Source organism: Equus przewalskii, chromosome 17 (genome assembly GCF_037783145.1).
Source record: "Equus przewalskii isolate Varuska chromosome 17, EquPr2, whole genome shotgun sequence".
Taxonomy (NCBI): Eukaryota; Metazoa; Chordata; class Mammalia; order Perissodactyla; family Equidae; genus Equus; species Equus przewalskii.
In genome coordinates, this window is record NC_091847.1 from 80,234,821 (window position 1) to 80,257,814 (window position 22,994).

At 42.2% G+C, this 22,994-nt stretch overlaps 1 protein-coding gene across 1 annotated transcript; it reads left to right on the forward strand.

Annotated features, from left to right (window-relative positions):
- The first annotated feature begins 10,333 nt into the window (after window positions 1-10,333).
- On the forward strand, window positions 10,334-22,937 carry CPO (carboxypeptidase O). The gene is given in 9 exon segments (XM_070579470.1): window positions 10,334-10,347; window positions 11,445-11,544; window positions 13,573-13,672; window positions 14,183-14,351; window positions 14,607-14,692; window positions 15,823-16,025; window positions 21,638-21,722; window positions 22,536-22,721; window positions 22,724-22,937. Coding segments are annotated over 9 exon segments (1,017 nt in total). The 3' UTR covers window positions 22,798-22,937.
- The last annotated feature ends 57 nt before the right edge of the window (window positions 22,938-22,994 follow it).

The window sequence follows — 22,994 nt, forward strand, 5'->3', positions numbered from 1 at the left end:
CATGAAGCTCACTTCTTTCCTAGGACCCTGACACGTGCTGCCTTTTACCTAGAACACTTTCCTACAGCCCTTCACCCAAACCACATCGTTTAGAACTTGAAAATCATCTTAAATTGGTCAGGAGAGGCCTCTCTACCTTAATGTACTCTTGGCCCACGATCATCATCTATCTCCTTAATTTGATTCTCTTTACTTAAAATTGTATTTTTCGGTATACTTGTTAATGGTTGCTCCCTCAGCTCCACTGTGAGTTCCAGAAAGGCTGAGACTGCCTCATTCATCCTGCATGTATTCATCTTTGTACTAGTGCTGGTGTATGTGGGTATCATTACATTTTTGTCAAATGAATGAATGAATGACTGTAGGGCAAAGGATTGAGACTGGGCCCCCAAATGCCTGGAGCTCTGTTTAAACCCTCTACTTCTCTGCATTGAAGTTTGCCTTGCTCAATTAGACTTTTAGCAACAATCTTAACCTGAGCCTTTTCCTTTACTGATCACCATCTGAGATTTAGGCACATCCTGGGTTTGTCTGAAAACGTGACGGGGATAGAGTTCTTTATGTGAGAGGGGGATGTGGGAAAATCCACTTGGGAAAGGATTTAAAATATTTTCACTGCTCAGATTTGGAGAAACCTGGGTTTGTTTAAGAAACTGGTGATGCGGCCCACCAGAACAAGAGAAGATATTTGACCCCAAATAAAGCTTTAGATTGCAGAGGGGAGTGGAGATCCTGAATAGTCATGGCCACCGTGACCAGAGTGGAAGACACATCACCTATGATGCCCAGGGGCCTGTGTGGAGGGGACAAGAGTGATCAGCTCCTGAGTATAGGTGATGGGGATTCCTAGAAATGAGGACTTCACATAAGGAAGAAACTTCTTTCTGGATCTAGTGGGGCCAAGAGTTTGTGTAAATTTGGTTTTAGAGGAGAAATGAAAAATCAAATGGTAGGACTTTTACTGTTCAAAACTTGCTTGAAGACATGATGGAGTTAATGAAGCACCTGCTTGCGTATTATTTCTGCTGAGACATCCACTGACTGACTTATCTTATCTTGATTGTGGGAGCCTGCCCTTCTTGCATTCTCAGAGACACTTGATTCTCTGACCTGCGGGAGAAGCCCGGATTTTCTCGCTCTCTTTGCAGAAGAAGGAAGCCTCTGCTGGGAACCCTTTACCTCTTGGGACGCTGGTTCCCGGGGGGCTAGGACGTGGTAGGTGAGTGTGAAGTGGGAAGGGGGCCATCTGTTATGGTTCAGATTATCTAAATGAAAGGCTCTTTTTAGTATCAATGCAGCTGGATTCTCCCCTCTTCCTACCCATACACACCATCATGCAGTGAGAATAATAAAGATTGCTGAAGTTTTATCACTGAACATTCCTCTGATAATCTTTGAATAAGATAATGAACAAATATCTAACAAACATTTCCTAGCACAACATATGGTAAATACCGACAGATATGTCATGTTTTGTAATTGAAAAAAGGAAATTATAGTGAAAATTTATATCCCTCATTTACGTGGTTTCTCAATAGGTAAATCACATTATTCTGATTACTGAGGAAAAAATGTTTAAAACTACCAAATAATTTCACCAAGAGATTAGTACTGCTAATTTTTTGGATAGATAAATAGATAATTATGTATAGAGTGCTATTGCCAGAATTTTTCAGTCCTATAGACATTTTCCTATCACATTCATAATTCATTTAAAACATGTTACAATTGCTAGTACCATTGCATCATTGCTACCCTAGGGGCATTTAGTTGATTTCTACTTTGTTGATTTTGCAAATAACGCCATAATAAGCATCCAGCTACATATAATTTTCTTTGCAAATTTTTGATTATTTCCCTGATATAAGTTATAAGAAGTGTGACTACTGGGTCAGAAGCTGAGAAATTTTAGAATCTTGCTACACGTTGCTGAATGGCCTCTAGAAGTGTTGCGTCAGTTTACACATCCAACCACACTGTATGAAAGCACTTCTTAATGTTTGTCAATCTGACAAGTGAATAATACCCACAGTCGACCTCCTTTGCATTTTGTTGATTTCTAATAAGGTTAATAAGCATTTTGTCTTGTTTGTTACTGATTTAATTAGTTTATAAATTGCCTGTTCATGTGATTTGCCCATTTTTGTGTTCTTTTCCTATTCATAATGAATCATAACTTCTCTCAATATGTAATCTACATTAAACTCTGCGGGCATGCGTGCATGCATGTAGTTTCCATAGAAAAAGTGTCTTCCTCTGTTCATATGTTGCTTGTGACCCTGCTCCTGTGGCATATCCCGTCAAGCATGGACAGTGATAAACAATGCTGCCTCCTTTGCTTCATGGTTAAAAGAATCTTGCAATGAACTTGCTGTCACAGAACAGAGAAATCCTCTGAGATTTTTGCCCCAGACAACTGTGTGACCTCAGCTTGTCCCTTAGCTTCATAGACAGTCTGATTTCAGATACATAAACAGAGTCCAAGATCCATGTGATGCCAAAACCCCTGTGGACACTGCCATCTCATGTTTTCCATTCGTTTACTTGGTTTCATGTAGATGCTGCACTTGTCTGCCCTTCTGAGATTCGTCATTCGTAAATTAGAGACAAAGACTTACATACATCACAGGGCTTTGATTGGGGAAAAAATCCACCTGCTTAAAAATATCAAAAGCCTTAAAACTTACACATTCTTTGGCCTAGTATCCCTGCTTCTGGAAATTTATACCTAGAAAATAAACTAAGAATGGAAAGAGTTTTATGCACTGAGATGCAGCTTTATTTATAATATAAATATTATATTAAGTATTGTAATAATTGGAAATAATCTGAATGTCCCCTATTAGGTTAGACAAATGTTGATACGTGATATATGACCATGGATATTATTCTTCCAGGAGAATAATGACTTTGAAAAACTTTTAATAGCATGGGAAAAGGCATGTTTTATGGTAAAAAAAAGATTCAGAATAAATAGTGTAATAAAATACTTAGAAAAGTAAAAGAAAAAATATGAACCAAAATGAACATTATTATCCTTGGTTGATAATTTTTTCCTTTCCCTCAATTATTCTTCATTTTGAAAATATTCTACAATGAAGATGCATAAAACTTCTATTTGAAAAGATGATTGCCAAGCCCAGATTAAATTATGAAAGTGGTTTGGCTCAGGCAGTGGAACTCAGACAAGACGGCTCCCATTGAGCAGCTCCTCATGACTGCACTTCAGGAAAACATTCCAAATCTGCTACTCCTGGCACTTATTGGCTGTTTTCATTTTCATTATCATTTACCAAGAATGATACTTTTTAAAATATACTTTAAATGTATACTTTATATGTGATGATACTTTAAAGAAGTGAAACTCTCACTGTTCACAGATGACATGATTTTATGTATAGAAAACCCTAAAGAATCCATTGGGAAACTATTAGAAATAATCAGCAACTACAGTAAAGTTGCTAGGTACAAAATCAACTTTAAAAAATCAGTCTTTCTATACTTTAATAATGAACTGACAGAAAGAGAACTCAAGAATACAATCCTGTTTACAATTGCAACAAAAAGGATAAAATATCTAGGAATAAATTTAACCAAGGAGGTGAAAGACCTATACAATGAAAACTATAAGACATTACTAAAAAAAATGGATGATGACATAAAAAATAATGTCCACTTTTATATGCTCCTATCAATTCAAAACATAGGCTAGCTGCCATTTTTGATACTCTTTATTCACTACATATTATGTATTGATAGCCTAGGAAATCCTTAGTTAAAAATTACAAGCATGGTAACCTTTTCTTGGGTATTTAGGGTGGCAGTCTCTCATCCATATTGCATACTGTCAATACAAGCGTAAATCTGTAGAATCATTTGGGACTTAGTAATATGACTCAAATGCCTTAAGAATGTTCATCCTCTTTGACCTTGCAATTCTTCTTCCTGGAATTTAGCTCAAGGAAATAATCAGAAATGAGCACAAAAATTTATGCAAAAAGTCATTAATTCCATAATTACTTATAATAGCAAAAAAACAAAAAGGGGAACAGCTGTAACATCCAGCATAGATGACAACACTTAAAGAAATGATCTATGTAATTTATACTCACTGTCAAATATTATGCAGTCATTAAAAATAATATTTATAGGGGCCGGTCCCATGGTGTAGTGGTTAAGTTTGGTGCACTCCACTTCAGTGGCCCAGGTTCGCGGATTCAGATTCTAGGCATGGACCTACACCACTCATCAGCCATGCTGTGGTGGCAACCCGCATACAAAATACAGGAAGATTGGCACAGACGTTAGCTCAGGGCTAATCTTCCTCAATAAAAAATAAATAAAAAATCTTCATAAAGGATTTTCACTGGTTTCAGGAAATGTCTCTGGTCTAATATATAACAAAAAGAGTGAATATAAAATCATCTATAGATATAATCTTCAGCATGTTTAAGGAAAAAAAAATGCACAGATAAAAGACTGAGAAGACATATGCCAAAATACCAGCTGTGGTTACCTCAGGGAAGTAGGGTTATTGAAGACTATTCTTTCCTTCTCTTTTCTATTTTTCTTCCCTCTGAACTTTCCAAATTTTCCACTATAAGTATATGCCAATTTTGCAGAAGGAAAAATGTTTGAAAATATATTACTATCATGAAATATTCATGTAGCTGTTTCCTCACTAAGTACTATTTAAAATACCAAATTTGTCTCAATATTCATTAGTTTTTTTGCCTCTTTATACATTCCAGTGAAAATTCCATCAGACAATCTTTGATCTGCAGTATTTATTAACAATGTACCCCAAAGGATCATTTTCTCTGTTAAACATTTTATGAATTTCTGTTCAGAAAGAATACTCCAAGTGCAATAATCCTTTCATTTGATGGGTGAGATGAGACTGCTGATAAATTGCGGGAGTAGACAGCTTTTCCCGTCCCTCTCTCCGTGGATTACGCATCACCCAAGAAACTGCCTAGGAATAGGAAACTGCCTTTTCTAAGTATATTGTTTAAACATTGCTTGAACTAAGTATTTGGGTTTCTGAAGTTTAAGTATTGTGTTTAATTTTGTCTGAAAATGATGAGCACTTTTAGTATCATGGTTTTCACTCAAATCCCATACGTTTCACTTTTTTTGCATATTACATGTACCCAGTCATTCTATGCTGGGCGGAGGAGGCAACATACTCACATATTTTGCAGTCATGGGCCGGGGAAAGCCAAATGTTGGTGCTTGATGGTGTCCAGTTACCTTTAATTTATTCCTTCTACTTTGTGAAATTGCCAGGGAATACTGGCCCAGGTGAAAGAGGAATTCACCAGATGACCGCTTTGCTTTTTAGGGCACTCATCTCCTACCCCACTGAGTGATTAAAGCAGACCCGGACATTTGCTGATCTATGTGAAGGAAGGAACAGGGGCTCTCTGAACAGCCACCGTCCCTGGTCCCAACACTGGCATGAAAGTGTCTCTAAGGATCTCAGTTCCCAGCAGGACACAACAGGCAGGACGGCCAGTGTGAGGGGCTGGGAGGGCGGGGGCTGCGAAAGGCACCCTTCTCATTGGCCTCATTCGCTCCCCTCTCTCCATTCTGAAAAAGCACAAAAATTATTCCATAGTGACTTTATAATGCCGATAATTATTTTGTTCTCTCTGTAGTCCAAATCAGAGATGGACAATTTTTTAAAAATGGGCTAATAAATATTTTATGCTTATATTCTAGGGTATAATAAAAGTATAATTTAGCCTATGTAACAAAATTTTCAGAAAAAAACTCCAACAACCTGGGATAATAGTATTTACCTTAAGAATTGTTGTTAGGATTATATATATGTATGTATGTTAGAATTATGCATCTCTCTCTCTATAAATGGAGTCCTCACACAGTGCTGGCGTGTGTAGTTGCCAGGAGAAGGCTGGTTGTTATTATTCCTGGCTGGGCTTCAGTTTGGAGTCCTCCCTCCTTGTCCTCAATACACCTAGTGCGCCATTTAATTGGTTGCAAATCAGGCACCATCTTATCACACCTCCTGCCTTATTACTTATTGGCTAAATTTTTCTGCTTTTCATGTATTTATGTCTCATTCCCCTAAGTAGATATTAAGCTCTTTAAGAGACTAATCTACTTTTCTTTTACTACTATCTATTATTACTTTTGCACAGAGTATCGAGAGTACTTACCCACTGTCTTGTTGAATGGATTAAATGAGATGATCATATCAATGTTTTGGCCAGTGTGTAGCATATAGTGCTCAATAAGATCTAACTAGTGTTATTATAAAATATATATATTTGCTGATTATTTGATAAAGACATGAAATGTGCTCCTGAAAATTCATGTGCAGATTGACTTCTCGTGAGTTTTAAACACACCACGGAATATACTTGTTTTCTTTACGACATGATACTGTGTTTTGTAAATCAATCAGCCTCAGCATATTGCTTGCACCGATATACATGCTTGTATTGAAATTGCTCACTCTGAAACGCTCTTGCTTATTAAAAGAAATCAAATGAATAATAAATATTAGAAATGAATCTCTGAATAACAGAAATGTATTTCTCCTCAACTATTACAATTTTAGTAACATTTGTTTCTTTTAATCTCCTTCTAAAATTCATTTTCATTGTTTTAATTAAGTCTTTAGACAATCCTAAGTCATGAGATTTTCACTTGGACAAGTTAAATAAGGTAAAGTTCATTCAACAATGTAATACAACATTTACAATTTTGAGAGTAAAAATCTTCTGTTAAGCTCAAATTATTATTAATTTTAGTAACAATTAAAAATAATAAATTTAGCTCCAAGTTTAAAGTTGTAGAACTGTGTAGAGAAATTGATTCCTGTTAGCATAAGTGTGGTACATGGTGCCAAATGAACCAGATTAAAAAATTTAAAATTTAGTCACTCCAGTTACTGGAGCTGTGTAGATATGAATGGAACTTGAGTTTTAATCACTTCTATCAAAATATTTTTTTAGTTTAGTATTATTTGAAGATAATGCCAGTTAGATGGCCAAATCACTCTCCATATAATTTTTATTTTTAATATCTTTGAAGCTAAATTGGATTTTTACTTTGCTTTGTTTTGAACTACTACTGTTTTTTTTTTTTTAAAGATTGGCACTTGAGATAACATCTGTTGCCAACCTTCTGTTTTTTCTTCTTCTTCTCCCCAAAGTCCCCCGGTACATAGTTGTAAATCCTAATTGTAGGTCCTTCTGGTTGTGCTGTGTGGAATGCCACCTCAGCATGGCCTGATGAGCGGTGCCATGTCTGCGCCCAGGATCCAAACCAGTGAAACCCGGGGCCACAGAAGCAGAGCGTGCGAACTTAACCACTCGGTCACAGGGCCAGCCCCAAACTACTGATGTTTAACACTTACTAAGTAAGCATTAACTAGGTGTCAGAAACTGTCCTCATTGTTCAACATGGATTAACTTATTTAATCTTCATAAGAATCCTTTGGGATGGTATTATTACTCCCATTTTTTGATAAGGAAATAAAGGCTTAGGGAAAGAGCAGATATCATACCATGGATGTTAAGGGGAAAAAATGTAGGAAAATAGATAAAAGTCATTGAAACATTAACTAATTAGATTTCTAACACGTTTCCTTGCAATGCCGGGTCACTATCCAAAAGTTCACACCTCAGCTTCCCCAAACCTCACATCCTGGCGCTATTAACATGGTAATCACTCCATACTCATTTGTTGGGCAAAAAAATTATCAGTTAGTATGTGCTAATAATGAAAATATCACCCCATTTCTTGCTGAGATAAAGCTTTTTAACTAGTGAATAAGACATTCATCAAACATTTGTGAGACAGATAGAGGACCAGCTGTACGACTTACTAGCTCTGGGACTGTTTGCAAGTCATTTAATTTCTCTTGGCCTTCATTTCCTTCTTTGTAAAACATGGATGATAATACTTCACAGCGTTGTAATGAGAATGAATTATATAATGTGTAGGTGCCAGCACAATATCTAGCATAGAGGAGGCATTGAACAGTTTTATTAAATGGTTTGTTAAAAGATAAGCCATAAATAACAATCTGAATAGGCCCATATCTATGAAAGAAATTGAATCAATAAGTAATAACCTTCCAAAACAGAAAGCACCAGACCCAGATGGGTTCACTGGTGAATTCTACCAAACACTAAGGAAGGAATTATACCAATTCTCTACAGTCTCTTCCAGAAGACAGAAGCACAGGACATACTTCCTAACTCATTTTATAAGGCCAGCATTATCCTAACATGAAAATCAGACAAAGGCATTAAGAGAAAAGAAAACTACAGAGCAATATTTCTCATGAACATAGATGTAAAAATCCAAACAAAATATTAGCAAATTGATTCTGACAATATATAAAAAGAATTATCCACCATCTCTATCAAGTGAGATTTATCTCACGTATGCAAGGCTGGTTTAACATTCAGTAATCAGTTAATGTAATCCATCACATCAATAGGCTAAAAGTGAAAAGCCACACGATCACATCAAAACATGTGGAGAATCATTTGACAAAATCCAACACCCATTCATGACAAAAACACTCAGTAAATTAGGAATACAGGGAATTTCCTCAACTTCATAAAGAATAGCTACAAAAAATCTACAGCTAACCTAATGCCTAGTGGTTAGAAACTAGAAGCTTTCCCACTAAGATTAGGAACAAGTTAAGGACATCCACTGTGACCACTGCTTTTGAATATTGCACTGAAGTCTTAGCTAATGCAATAAGACAAGTAATGGAAATGAAATGTATACTGACTGGGAAGCAAGGAATAAGATTGTCTTTGTTTGCAGATGACGTGATCATCTATGTAGAAAATCTGAAAGAATTGACAAAAACACTCCTGGAATTAATAAGCAATTATAGCAAGGTTGCAGGATGCAAGGTTAATATATAAAAGTTAACTGCTTTTCTATGTACCAGCAATGAACAAATGAAATTTGAAATTACAAACAATTATCATTTAAATTATCATCCCTAAAAATGAAATACTTAGGTATTAATCTAACAAAATATGTACAAGATCTATATGAGGAAAGCTACAAAACTGTAATGAAAGATATCAAAGAAGAACTAAATAAATGGAGAGATGTTCAATGTTCATGGATAGACTCAATATTGTCAAGTTCTCAGTGCTTCCCAACTTGATCTATAGAGTCAATGCAATTCCAATCCAAATCCCAGTGAGCTGTTTTGCGGATTTCAACAAACTGACTCTAAAGTTCATACGGAGAAGCCAAAGACGCAGAACGGCCAACATGATGTTGAAGGAGAAGAGGAAAGTGAAGGACTGACACTGATCAACTTCAAAACTTATGTAAAGCTCCCTGATTGCCACTGTGATCAAGACAGTGTTGTGCTAGTGAAAGAGCAGACAAACAGGTCAGTGGAGCAGAACAGAGAGGGGCCCACATAAGTATAATCAAGGATCTTTGACAAAGGAGCAAAGGCAGTACAATGGAGCAAAGGTAGTCTTTTCAACAATGGTGCTGTAACAACTGGGCAGCCACATAGAAAAAAAAAAAGAATCTAGACACAGACCTTGCACCCTTCAAAATTAACTCAAAATGGATCATGGGCCTAAATGTAAAATACAAAACTATAAAATTCCTAGAAGATAATATAGGAGAAAGCCTAGATGACCTTGGGTATGGTGATGACTTTTTAAATATAACACCAAATGCATGATCCATGAAATAAATAACTGACAATCTGAACTTCATTGAAATTAAAAACTTCTGCTCTGCAAAAGACAATGTCAAGACAATGAGAAGACAAGCCACAGACTGGGAGAAAATATTTACAAAAGTCACATCTGATAAAGGAGTGTTATCCAAAATACCCAAAGGACTCTTAAAAACTCAACAATAAGAAACAAATAATCCAATCAAAAAATGGACAAAAGACCTGAACAGACACCAAAAAAGATACAGAGAATGCAAGTAAGCATGTGAAAAGATGTTCAGCATTATATGTCATTAGGGAAACGCAAGTTAAAACAATGAGATACCAGTACACACCTACCTGAATGGCCAACATTCAAAGCACAGACAACTCCGAATGCTGGTGAGGGCGTACAGCAACAGGAACTGTCATACAATGCTGGTGGGAATGCAAAATGGTGCAGCCCCTTTGGAAGACAGTTTGGTAGTTTTTTACAAAAGTAAATACACTCTTAACATATGATTCAGCAATCACGCTCCTTGGTGTTTACTCAAATGAATTCAAAACTTCTGTCCACACAAAACCCTGCATACTGATGTTTATAGCTGCTTTATTCGTAACTGTGAAGACTTGGAAGCAACCAAGATGTCCTTCAGCGGGTGAGGGAATATATAAACAGTGGTCCATCCAGACAATGGAATATCACACAGCACTAAAGAAATGAACTACCAAGCTGTGAAAAGACAGAGAAAAGTTAAATGCATAGTGCATATTACTAAGTGAAGGAAGCCAATCTGAAAAGGCTCCGCACTATATGATTCCAATTTTAACGACGTTCTGGAAAAGGCAAAACTATGGAGACTGTAAAAATACCAGTGGTTGCCAGAGGTTAAGGGGTAGGGAGGGATGGATAGGCAGGGCACAGAAGATTTTTAGAGCAGTGAAGCTCCTGTATGATACTGTAATGGTGGATACATGTTATTACACATTTGTCCCAACCCATAGATTGTACAAGACCAAGCGTAAGCCCTAATGTAGACTGTGGACTTTGGGAAATAATGAGTGTCAATGTAGGTGCGTTGACTGTAACAAACGTACCACTGCAGTTGGGGATGTTGACAGTGGAAGAGGTTGCGTCTGTGTGGGGAAGGGGCTACATGGGAACTCTCTGTACCTTTTGTCCAATTTTGCTGCAAACCTGAAGCTGCTCTAAAAAATAAAGTTTATTTTAAAAGAAAGATACATTACTGTTTAAAGATTAATTCTCACCATTACACGCAGTGCAGTGGTTAATGTTGCAGGCTCTTCAATCAGACCGTCAGGGTTTAAATCCCAATAACACTTTCCCTCTGCCTCAATTTCTTCGTTTCTGAAATGGGGATAATAAGAATACCTGTCTCAGGGCTTTTGAGAGAAGCAAATGAGATTTGATTGGCTTAGAGCAGTGCACGTCTTATAGTAAGTTTCAGTTCAATAAATCTTGGCTATTATTTCTTTGACAAATTTATAAGTATTTTTATCGATAATATCTTATGGAATTATTCCAGCCTCCCAGCGAGGTTGGAATGGCTGTTCTCACCCTTCAGATGAAGAAACTGCAGCTCAGAGGGACTCCCCGGTCGCCCGAGGTCTCAAAGCGCTGGCTCTGTCCTCCAAAGGCTGCTCTCGTCACTTTCTCCACCTCTCAACAGCCTCGCAGCCCTCGTGACAGCCTGGTTTCTTCATTGCTTTTGGTCTGACCTTCTCCCCTTTGCAGATCCCTAGTGCAACACAGGCGAGAGGGCATGGACGAGACAGTGAGTCCGAGGAGGAGCCCGGAGACCTATTCCTATGACAGATACCACCCTATGGGGGAGGTGAGCAGGACACCTGGGGGCCGGGGGCTGGTGGTGTCACACCCACTTTAGGATGGGTGATCCAGTTCACTGTTGCTGCCTGTGGACGGGGGGGCTCGAAATGTGAGGCTGAGATCTGCATGTGCACTGAGTTCAGCGGATTCCCAAACATCACCCACCGATGACCACCGTTGAAGCTACAACCCTGGTGATATGCAGTAAAAAAGTAAATTAACAACAAGAATGAAACAGGGGAAAAGAACGTCCCAACCAGCTTTGCTCGTGGGAACATGGATCAGAATTAACCCATATTCTTGTTCATCAGGTCCATGGCCAGTATGAGCAGGGCAGGGCCAGTGCATATGGGGGTGTGGGACACAGAGTGGAAAAGCCTTCTCACTGAATTGTATTGGGCTGAAAATGTGGTATTTCCTGTGGGGTGTGAGGGACACAGGCAGCAGTTCTCAAGAGGGGAAAACTTTTTTTCAAAGAAGTATTTGTGTTGCTGCTAAGATAAGTGCGGTGGATTTTGAAACTGGATACGGTAAAAAATTAGTTACTACATATGCATATGTGTGGGGTGTGTGAATAACATTATGCAAAACTTTTTTGGAGTATAAATTCCTAAAAATAGAATTACTGGTTAAAGGATACGCACATCTAAATTTTTTATATAAGTGCACAAGACACCCTCCAAACAAGCTTTACCATTTCTTCTCTCAGTATTGGGAAATATATTAATATTTTCCAGAACTTTTTTCAGAGTACAAGAAAAAAATTACATTTTCCTCTGTAACAATCACTCAAAAGCACTGAAAATTCTACGATTTTGCACAAGGTCCAGTGAGGCCCATGGAAAACTACTGCCCTGCTATCAGAGACAGGTCACACTTGGCTTGTCCACTTGCTCTGTGACCTTGACCAAGACATTTGTCCTCCTTGGGCCTCAGTTTCCTCAGACGTGAAGCAGGGAGAGCAGTAGCCTTCTCGCAGCTTTGTCTCGGGGGTAAATGAGATAAACCACACGACAGCTCACTGAACAGCAGATAAACATTGCTGCTGCTGCTGCCCCTTGCTACTGTGTGCAGCTCCCCAGGATGTGAGGCGTCTGCACCCCGCCCAGTGCCATCAAGAATCACACACGGGCCCCGGGGGACGACTTCTCAGTCTCCTCCCCACTTAAGCACTGTTAGTTATAATCATGCCTTTTATCTGTGGAGGTTCTATGACAAGTTGAATGTCAATTGAGATACGAATATTTTCAAATAGAATATTTGTTATCGCAAATTAACTATTATTATTTACCATTATTCTTGTCAGTCAGATATTTCAACTCTAGAAATTGAGTGCGGCAGTGTCATATCACATGCCGACGACTGTCTTAATATGCCCTATCTTTGTGAATTCCTTGTTCACTCTCCCTTATAGAGCCCCAAGGTGTTGACTTACGGGAGAAGGTCTCAGGCCCTTCCTTTCTAAGCATGGTGTACGGCTTGTAATTAAATCAACATCTACTCAGGTCTACTCAGGCGGACCAAAATGATTAACTTGGCTTGATTTAGAAACTTCTGTTGTGTTCTGTGAAAGGCATCCCCAGGTCTTCTCCAATTTTGGATCCACAGACATCAGCAAAGGAAATTGTTGGGATCCACAAAGACTGAAGAAGCTCCCACAAAAGAAGGCTGACCTGAAGCTTCCGGCGCGATGGAGCACCACCTGGCAGCCTGGAAGTTGGCGCCATCTGAAGGATGTGTTGTTATACAGTGTTTCCGAAGTGTTATCAGTGGACTATCGAAATTGTTAATTTGCAATAACTTATTTGTAAAGTTCGACAGTGTCCTAAGACTGGGTGACAGGGTAGATCTCTAATGAAAATGGGAGGAGGTGGGTAATACTTCTTCGGTTTACTCTTCTGGTTTGTTTAGCACACAGCTGTTGCAACCTAGAGCAGAGTTCGGAGTTCAGTATCTTCATGAAAGAAGCGGTCATCTTAATTCGAGGCAGCAAACGGTCTTCTCATTGATACCCTCAGTCCTCCGGCTGATGCAGATCTACCAGTGGATGAGCCAGATAAGAGAGAAGTGCACGGAGGTGGTGACTCAGCACTTCCTGGGGACGACCGATGAGGCCCGGCCCGGATTATCTGCAGGTGAGTGAGAGGGCTGGGAATTACCTCACTGGGGGTGAGAGGTCTCCCTGCCCCAAGCCAGGGACATTTGTTTACTATTCAGGGACCCTATAGTCAGAAATGGGGACAAGGTTAACAGAGGCAGTGCAGGGGCCAGCCCGGTGGTGTAGGCAGCCCAGGGTTCGCAGGCCTGGATCCCAGGCACAGACCTACACACCACTTATCAAGCCGTGCTGTGGCAACATCCCACGTACAAAATAGAGGAAGACGGGTGTAGATGTGAGCTCAGGGCTAACCCCTTGCATTTAGTAGACAAATTCGTCTTTAAAAGGTTTCTGACGCATATCACTCCACAAACAAGGGCCCCTGTTTCTAGAGAGTATTCGCTCCTCCGCCTCCCCCATGGTGACCCACAGCCCCTTCGTGAGACCCCTTTGTCTTTCTGGTGCTTTCTGGCCCGGAGTGTGAACAGGTCCTTCCTTCCGAGCTCATCTGGCAAAACTTGTCTTTATCCCCATCTCCACTCACCAGTCTTCTGCTTCCAGAAACACGCAAAGGCAATCTCTGACACATCTGGAACAGCCTTTTTCCATCTGCCAAGCTATTTCCCTTTCCTCCTTTATCACTCGGACCTGAAAAAGGACGCTGACGCTTTCCCTGATGAAGCAGATCTCATCTACCCAGAACTGTTAATCTGCTTGTGAGGAAAAGGCCAAACCACGCCCTCCAGTTGGATGGTTTACACGTGTGTACGTGTTTGGTTGGACAGATCTTCCTGTTTTGGGGGTTGCTAGCCCACCTGTGAGACTAAAAATGACACACACAAGCTTCATAATGTTAAGGCAATTCTTCCAGACAACCCTAGGAACCATTTTTAACATTCGAGAGCCACCCATCATCACTGATGCTGTGATTTATGAGACAGAAGGCAACATCCTCATTTCCTCTGTTACAGGATCTGGAGGAAATCCCGTTCATCCTATAATAATGGCACATGTTTTGGGACCGATCTCAATAGAAATTTCAACATATTCTGGTGCAGTAAGTACATGTTGAGTAGATGAATTGAGGAAGAACAACGACAAATGGAGCAGAGAAGCCAGGAAAGAGGTGAATTACTAGAAATATGACTTTTGAAAATAAACAGGTTTTGTGCAGCTTTCTAGACTTCCTCTCCAGTGTTGTCGTCTAAGGGGATGACCTTATCTCCACGGCAGGAACCAGCGACACTCGGGCGCAGGTCTCTGAGATTGGCTAAACGGGGTCACAGCGCACCTAGACCCCTGTGAATGTGTTTGAAATCCTATTGCTTTGTTTTAAAATATATGAATTATCATAAAGAAAAGGAGCATCAGAGAATGATCCTTGCAGATTATTCTACAGCAGGAGGGCAGAGGTAAATGAGTGCTTTCTTCTCCTTGAGGCTTTTCCATGCTTCCGAATCCCAATGTGCCCGATGAATCAGAAGCACAGAAAGAGGTCAGCGTGGTTAGGGGGAGTCTGGCTAGGAACAGGATGGCAAGAGTTGAAATTCAGGCTTGGCGGCTGTGTGATCTTGGAAAAATTTCGTCTTCTCTCTGCTTCGGTTTTTCCTTATTTATAATGTGGCCCACAGTAATACCATCTTATCCGCAGGTTGTTGTGGGGATTAAACGAGATGCCACTTAGGAGGGGCTGAGCATGTGCCCAGCGTGTAAAGGGTGCTTCGTTGATGGTCCTCACTAGTATTGATGAGGAGGACTGACTGCTGATGTCCTTGCAAAATAGCTCTAATGAGACTCAAGCCGTTTGGACTGTGGGAGAGAGACTTCAACCAGCGAGACTAAAGAGTCTGACCTGGGAGCCCAAAGACTGGTCCCAATCATTTGTTTCAGGGCCCACCACAAGTTCAAGTGCAAGGTTACTGAAAATGCCATTCCGTGTTGCTTCTTCCTTCCCAGGCCATGTCAGCATGATGTTTGTTTCTAAATCTGAACGTTAGCCCTCCTGCCTGTCTGCGTTTCTCCTTGAATGACTATCCAGGCTGACTTATTTAACCAGGGCTAACTTAGACAAGCAAGAGCAAGCCCCGATTCCACCCTAGACGCCCTGAGCAAGGATGACTCACCCTCGGTGGGTTCTGAACTGGGCTGGGGATTCCCGCCTTGTTTGTGGTTTCCTGTATATTTTAGGTACTGGCACAACTAAAAACTGCCAAGATATAGCATTCTGTGGGGCAGGACCAGCGTCTGAACCAGAGACAAAAGCTGTTTCCAGCTTGTTAGACAGCAAGAAGGAGAGCATTGTTTGCTTCCTGACCTTACGCTCTTACGGGCAGCTCCTCCTCGTGCCTTACGGCTACACCACAAACAAGTCAAGTCACCACAAGGACCTGGTAAGACCAGAGCGTTGGGAGAAGCCTCGTGGCAGCCCTGCCTCCTTTCCCTGTTTCTGTTCCAAAGACTCTGGCTCCAGCCCCGCTTTTGTTCTCTCTGCTCTTCCTTCTTTCCTTTCTCCTGCTTTCTGCACCTTGCCAGACGCCTGCTGGAAAGGCTTTGGGTTAAATGCCGCTTTACCTACACTAATTAACTAACTGTTTCGCAAAGTGTCAAGTTGGGAGACATCTTAGCTATTCGGCTATAATATAAATGAGATGATTATGTTAAAAATCTGCAGGAATGCGCTTTCATTTCTGTAAATTCTCTTGAAGCTTCGTTCAGCAATTACAGCTTTCGAACCGTGCTTTAAAGAACTCGCCAGCTGTTAGTGGAAGATGGCAAATCTAAGATAACACGGCTAGTACTATCTGCTCCTTCTCTGCTGCACACAAGGCTTTATTTTCTTCCAAATTCTGCCTCTGGTATTTGCCTGGGAGCATTTGTAAGGGGCAGTGCTGTGCAACCCCAGCTGGGTCGGGAAGCGGCTTTGTCCCCTCGGGGTCCCTCTCCGAGGCCGTGTTCACCCAGCCCTGGTGGGGGAAGTGCTGACGAGGCCTGGACTCTTCTCCCTGCTGTGAACCTGAGGACAACAGACACAAGGGGTTGAGGGGGTACATTTAGAATTGTTGTGATATTCGTTATCTTTTTTAAAATTACTTCTTCAATTTTTAATTGTGGTAAAATACACATAACATACAATTTACCATCTTAACCAGCAAGTGCACAATTCAGTAGTGTTAAGTATATTCATATAATTGTGCAACCCATCTCCAAAAATTGAAACTCTACACCCATCGAACAGCACCTCCCAGAACTCCTCGCCCCTGGAACCCAGAATCCCACTTTCTTTTTCTATAAGTTTGGCTCCTCCAGATTCCTCATGCAAGCGGGATCCAGTACGGCTCTTTTTATGATGAGCTTAGTTCAGTCAGCATAATGTCCTCAAGGTTCATCTACGTTATATCATGTGCCAGAGCTTCCTTCCTTTTTAAGGCTGAATAATATTCCTCTGCATGTACATATCACATTTTCTTTACCTGTTCATCCACTGATGGACAGTTGGGTTGTTTCTGCCTTTCGGCTATTGTGAATAATGCTGCCGTGCACATAGGTACGTAAATATCTCTGAGATCTCGCTTTTGATTCTTTTGGGTATATATCTAGAAGTGGAATTGCTGGGTCATATGGTAGTTCTATTTTTAAGTTTTTGAGGAACTCTCACCCTGTTTTCCATGGCAGGTAGACCATTTTACATTCCTACCAACAGTGCACCAGGGTTCCACATTCTCACTAAAGCTTGTTATTTTCCCTTTAACTTTTTTATTTTTTAAAACAAGCTCCCCATTATCAACCAGTGCTGGGATGGGTGGGGGTAAGTTTGCTCTGTCTTAAGATCACAGAAGCCTGGAGGCCCATCAGTTCCATTACGCCTCCATTCCCTCTCCCTCGGGAGCAGGACCCATAAAACAGAGGCCTGGACAGAAAGAGAAAAGCCACCCCAGCTCTTTGCTGAAGGGAAGGCTTCCCCCAGCAGTCAGAACTACCCGGCAGGCCCCCAGTATCTTTCTTGCGCTTGTTCTTGAACATTTATACTATGTGATCATGTTGCAAGGTGTGGAAGTTACTAACATTCGCCCAGACCTTTGCAATCTACAAAGGGATTTGACAGACATTATGGCATCTGAGCCTCACGACAATATACTAAGCTCACTTTGGAGATGTGGACACTGAGTCCTGAGGTTGACTGCAGCCCGGGAGCCCCTCTCGACAGTGAGGGAGGACCCGCGCTGGAACGCCCGTCTTCAGACTCCAGAGGCTGCATCCGGCGACCGCCTCACACTGCCTCTCTCTGCTCAGGAAGGGTTTGCAGCTTCTAGGAGCCGGTACCAGGGTAGATGCCCAGTCCCCTGTGTCCTGTTTCCTCCTCATTTCTGGGTCCCAGAAGTTCTATTTCTTCAGTAAAGAAACCTGCAGAGATAGACATTTTCACGGGGAAGCCCAGAGCCCTCCTTATCTCCCAGTTTCTGTGATGCTTGCCATAGATGTCTGCCTCCCGCTTAAAGGGATCTGTGACAAATACAAATGAACCACCAAAAACAGTCCATTGTAGATCTTTGATGGGACGGGCCTTCCACTAGCAGAAAAAAGAGGCATGTAGACCCAGTATTTTTCTAGGGAATTTTATTCGCTTTTTGGTTCAGGAAAACAGATACTACGTGACCATTTTGCAAGCTTTGTATTCAAAGGTTAGAGGGTAGTGTGCTAATTGGCTGTCAGATTAGAGCCCTCCGGCCACAGGCTGAGTGGGGCAGGAAGGCAGGAGGAGCCTGAGGCGCTGCATCGCCATCCCTGGAAGGTAATTCTGAGGTGGAAAGGACTAGACCATTGGTAGCCTGTGTGGAAACCAGTCAACTGAATTGAGAGACTTCTCCCTTCTGTATCTCTGACAGTCTCAGGTGCTGAAGAATTAGCATAAACATTCATCCCCAAGACTGTTCAACAACCAGACACTGTGTAGATTTTGCCCCATGTGTCAACCTTATTGACACTAGCTAGCAGTATAAATTTTAGGTTCTTAGGGGTAAGCTTGATAGAGTGCACAAGGACACAGGTTCAACCAACTGTACAAGGAGTTTCCATTTCTAGGAAGATTTGCAGCCACCAGAGACCAGCAATTAATCTCTATGTACTTACAAAACCAAATGCGTAGAAATCATGATAGATCTTATACTGTGTGATCAAGAACTTGCAATCACGATACAGGGAGGCACAGTGTTAGACAGCCCTGTTCCAAATGGCTCTGGAAATCAGAACAGCTGTGAGAAGCTGATGCTGTAGATGCTGACATTCTTTCCATGTGAGCTCTTCCCACATCAACCCCTGTGGCCCATCCCTAGCTCTGTCCTCCCACACATGCCCGGGCCTTAATCAATCTGTCTGAGCACCTGCCTGTGACCATATACCTATAGGAAATTCTCTGGGTCCAGGTGAGGAGTTATGAAGCAGGCTTGGGGTCTTTAGCAATGTAAATTATGTACTACTAGCAAAGGGATTTTCATTAGTTTGACCAGAAAGTGCCTTTAGGCTGAGAAGAAGGGCAGCCGAGAAATTGGCTGTCATGGCCTTGTAGTCTAGTGTCAGGAGAGAGAAGAAGAATCAGGAATCCCACCCCTAGAGATGGAAGCCGGAGTCTAGGAGATTTTCACTTCACCTTCTCAGAAAGGACTGACCTATAAGCTACGGATTGCGACTGTAATTCTCAGATATCTTAGTTTCTTGCTTCTATCTACTTCCCCATAGTCATTGCTGGTGGGGTCATAAAAAAAGGGGTTTTTTTTTGTCAATAAAGAAGGGGAACTGGGAAGACTGTTTCCCACACCACAGCCGGGATTTGAGGGACGAGAAGGGTATGGGATAAAATAGGTGAAGGCTAGTGATGGGAAGAAGAAATGGGTGTCTGGGGTGACCTGCAGGAAAGACAAAAAATGCAAGACACCACTGGGATGGAAAAGGTAGTCTGGAGCTGCTCCATGAGACCCACATAGGAGTGGAAGCCCCACAAGGACCATCGGCATGGAGTTTCAGTTGAAGAAATGCAGAACCCATGGGAATTAAGGACAATTAACAGTGCTTCATAGCTCTGCTAGGGACTCTCAAAGAACTTGAGAAGGGAGTGCAGCTGGTGACTCACAACCACTCTCTCTCCAGGCCTCAGGCTCTCATCTCCACTCACGCAGCAGCCGCCCCAAATCCTTTCTCTCCACCCTCCGTTCTCATTTCTCACCAGAATTTCTCTCTCCAGAAATCCCCTTTCTGATTCTCCTCTCCTTATAATTCCCTCTTCTTCCTACAAACGGCGTAATGATTAAACCAGCTTTGCTCCGTGACTTCCTCAGCTCAAGTCCGGGCAACACAGCCCAGGAACCAAGGCAGACTCAGGACCTCTTTTCAGGGAGAGAGACAGAAGGTCAATGGCCAAAGACAGAATCCCCAGTGGTGAGTGGAGAGGAGGCAAAGAGCTTGAAAACATGTTCAATTTAATGTTTTTTCTTTTATCTTAGCCACACACAGGAAGTCCCAGCGCCCTGAGGAGCTGCCCACAAGCTGCGTACAACCCACCACCACTCATTGCCTTTTCTCCTCTCCTCTTTGAGTTTCACTGGGCCTGCCCCCAACTCTCCCCGAGCACCACCCTGTTGCTCCTCAGGGTTCAGTTGGGCAGCACAGGACCAGGAAGAGAGAGGCAGTGTCTGAAACGAGACCCGTCCCAAGTCAGCAGTCAGGGGAGCTGAGACACCTGCAAGTGCAGTCAGGCTGCCCTGAGGGTGAAAAGTGGTGGAGGGCCACAGCCCAGGCAGGGAGTGGGCGTGCGTTCTGGGGGGGTTTGTGTAGAACCCAGGGGAAGTAGCGGGATATCCCAGCAGGCAGGGAGAATAGAGCATCAGGGAGTCTGGGGCGGGAATATTTAGACTGTCGAGAAGGTGTGCGAGGAGATTTATCAGAATGTGAATAAACACAGCAGAACACTTGGATCTCAGTGACTCTGATGTCAGGAAAGGGTCTGCCAAGAGCAAGGCCAAGACCTTGGACAGCATTGCCTTCTGCAGGATTTGCAACGTAGTAAGGTGACGAGGTGGTCTGTGTGGGGAAGGGTGTAGTTTCCAGCTCTGAAGTTCCACGAGCCCATGAGAGATAAGTGTGAAATACCTATAAGGAAAAATAAGACGGGAGTGGTGAGAAAGATGTGAACAAAGGACTCTGGGGGAAAAAGCGGGAGAGAGAATCAGCTGCGGTGATCAGGAATGGCCTTGTGGAGATGCTGACATTTGAGAAAGTCCTTTGAGGTTGGGCAGAATGTCAACAGACAGAGACAAGAGGTGAGGCATCTCAGGTAGAGGGAACAGCTGAGAAAAGACAGAGAGTCTGAGGAAAGGGGCACGTCCAGGGAGGAGCGAGGGAGCTTGAATTTCATCATCTGGCCTGGGATGTAGAGAATATGACGTTGGAAAGACGGGTTAGGGCCATATCATAGAGGATCTCAAATACGAGACTGGGAGGTTTGTATGGAACTCAGTGGGCAACTGAGCATTATTGAAGGCTTTCAGCAGGATCACAATCATACTTCCACCCTACATAAGTTCACCTGGAAGCCAGGTGGGATCAACTGGGATAAGGAATGCTGCTGACAGGAAGGGAAACAGAAGATGACAATAGTCCATTTCAGTGGCAATGAGACTCAGATGGGGTGAAGGCACTGGAAATGCAACTTGGTAACTATTTGAAAGAAGGAGAGTCAAAGATGGCTGCAGGGTTTTACATGTGTTTGTGGAACAAGGTCAGCCAGAAAGATGAGAACCTGGATAGCCTTATTAGTTGGGGAGATGCGGAAACTGGGCTTGAGTATGCGGAGCCTGAAGTACCAGCAGGCTACCTAGGCACAGATGTCCCATGGGAAGTTAGGGACATAGTCTGGAACTCTGGCGATGGATTTGGACAAAATACCAAGCCCTCTGGATTGTTGGATTTATTTTTCACACCAGATATCTGTCTCTGCATTTCCCACCTACAGATCCAAGTTGGACAGAAGGCAGCAAACACATTGAAAGCAAAGCATGGAACCAATTATAGAGTTGGATCGAGCGCAGATATTTTATGCGAGTATCTTTTTTTCACCTCTTCCATAGTATCCAAGGCACAAAAACATCAGCGGACTTTGGGGTGAGCAGAGGAGGGAGAGAAGAGTTCCTGAGATCAACAGGAAGTTTTACAAATCAAAATCACCAAGGATAAAAGGGAGTCTACGAGTCCAGAATTGTGCTCTCCAGGGAGGAGGTGTGAGCGAGAAGAAAAAACTAACACACGAGCTCAGACCAGAACTCCCTCTGGCTTCAGTTAAAAAGAGCTGAGAAGGAGCGCGGGAGTTAACAGGAAGGATGTTTTCCGGTGATCCTTGGTCAGTTGATCCAGTTCCCAGAGGACCCATCAAGCTAAGAAAGCAGAGCAGGTGGGGCCTGGAGAAAGACTCTAAAAACAAGGAATTTAGTTGAAAGGAGAGTGCACTCTGCCTTCCCCCAACCACCACCGCCTCCCCCCGCCCCCCGGAGGACCGCCTGGAAAATATTTGCGCAGTATCTTCCTGTTGGTCACTTTGTTTCCTTTACATGTCAGTTCAGTCTTTCCGTGAAACGTTAGGTTGTTCAGTCTTTGATTTAGCTGAGAAAAGTTAACCAGATCTCTGCTATGCACCGGGGAGAATCTTCAGCCCTGTGGGGATGGTGGAGCGAGAGGGAGGCTGAGCAAAATATAACCCCTGTCCTATAGGGGCTTAAGATAGACGGGGAAGGAGAAGACAGCCAGCCAGGGGACCCTAACTTGAAAGAGTTGATTTATTTTGCTGGATAATGGCCATAGAAATCTGTGCTCTCACAGTACAGTTTCTAAATCTGCCTTCATGGTTTCATTCATAGACACCACACCAGGGTCTTCCAGAGACTGGGCTCATGACATTGGGATCCCCTTCGCATACACTTTCAAGCTGAGGGACAATGGTACGTAAGGATTTATTCTGCCAGAAGCTGAGATTCAGGCCACCTGTACAGAGGGCATGGAGGCTGTCCTCTCCATCCTGGATGAGGTGCGTGAGAAATACTGGCACTGAACGGTGCTGGAAAGGTGGTGTCTCCCGCAGCGGTGCTGAGCCTGCTAATGTCCTTCACATCCATTCTCTAAGCGCATCCTCCCAGGCCGGCTCAGCTCCAGTGATGAGGATGTGCTCACAGAGAAGGTGTTTGTCTGCGGTCGGAGAGGAACCAAACAATTCAACTAAAAATACGCACTTTCTGTTTCAATAAAGATGAATCATATTTGCATTTTAATGTTTGTTCTGCTGGTAATTAATTTGTATTACTTTAAAAGAGTATAATAGT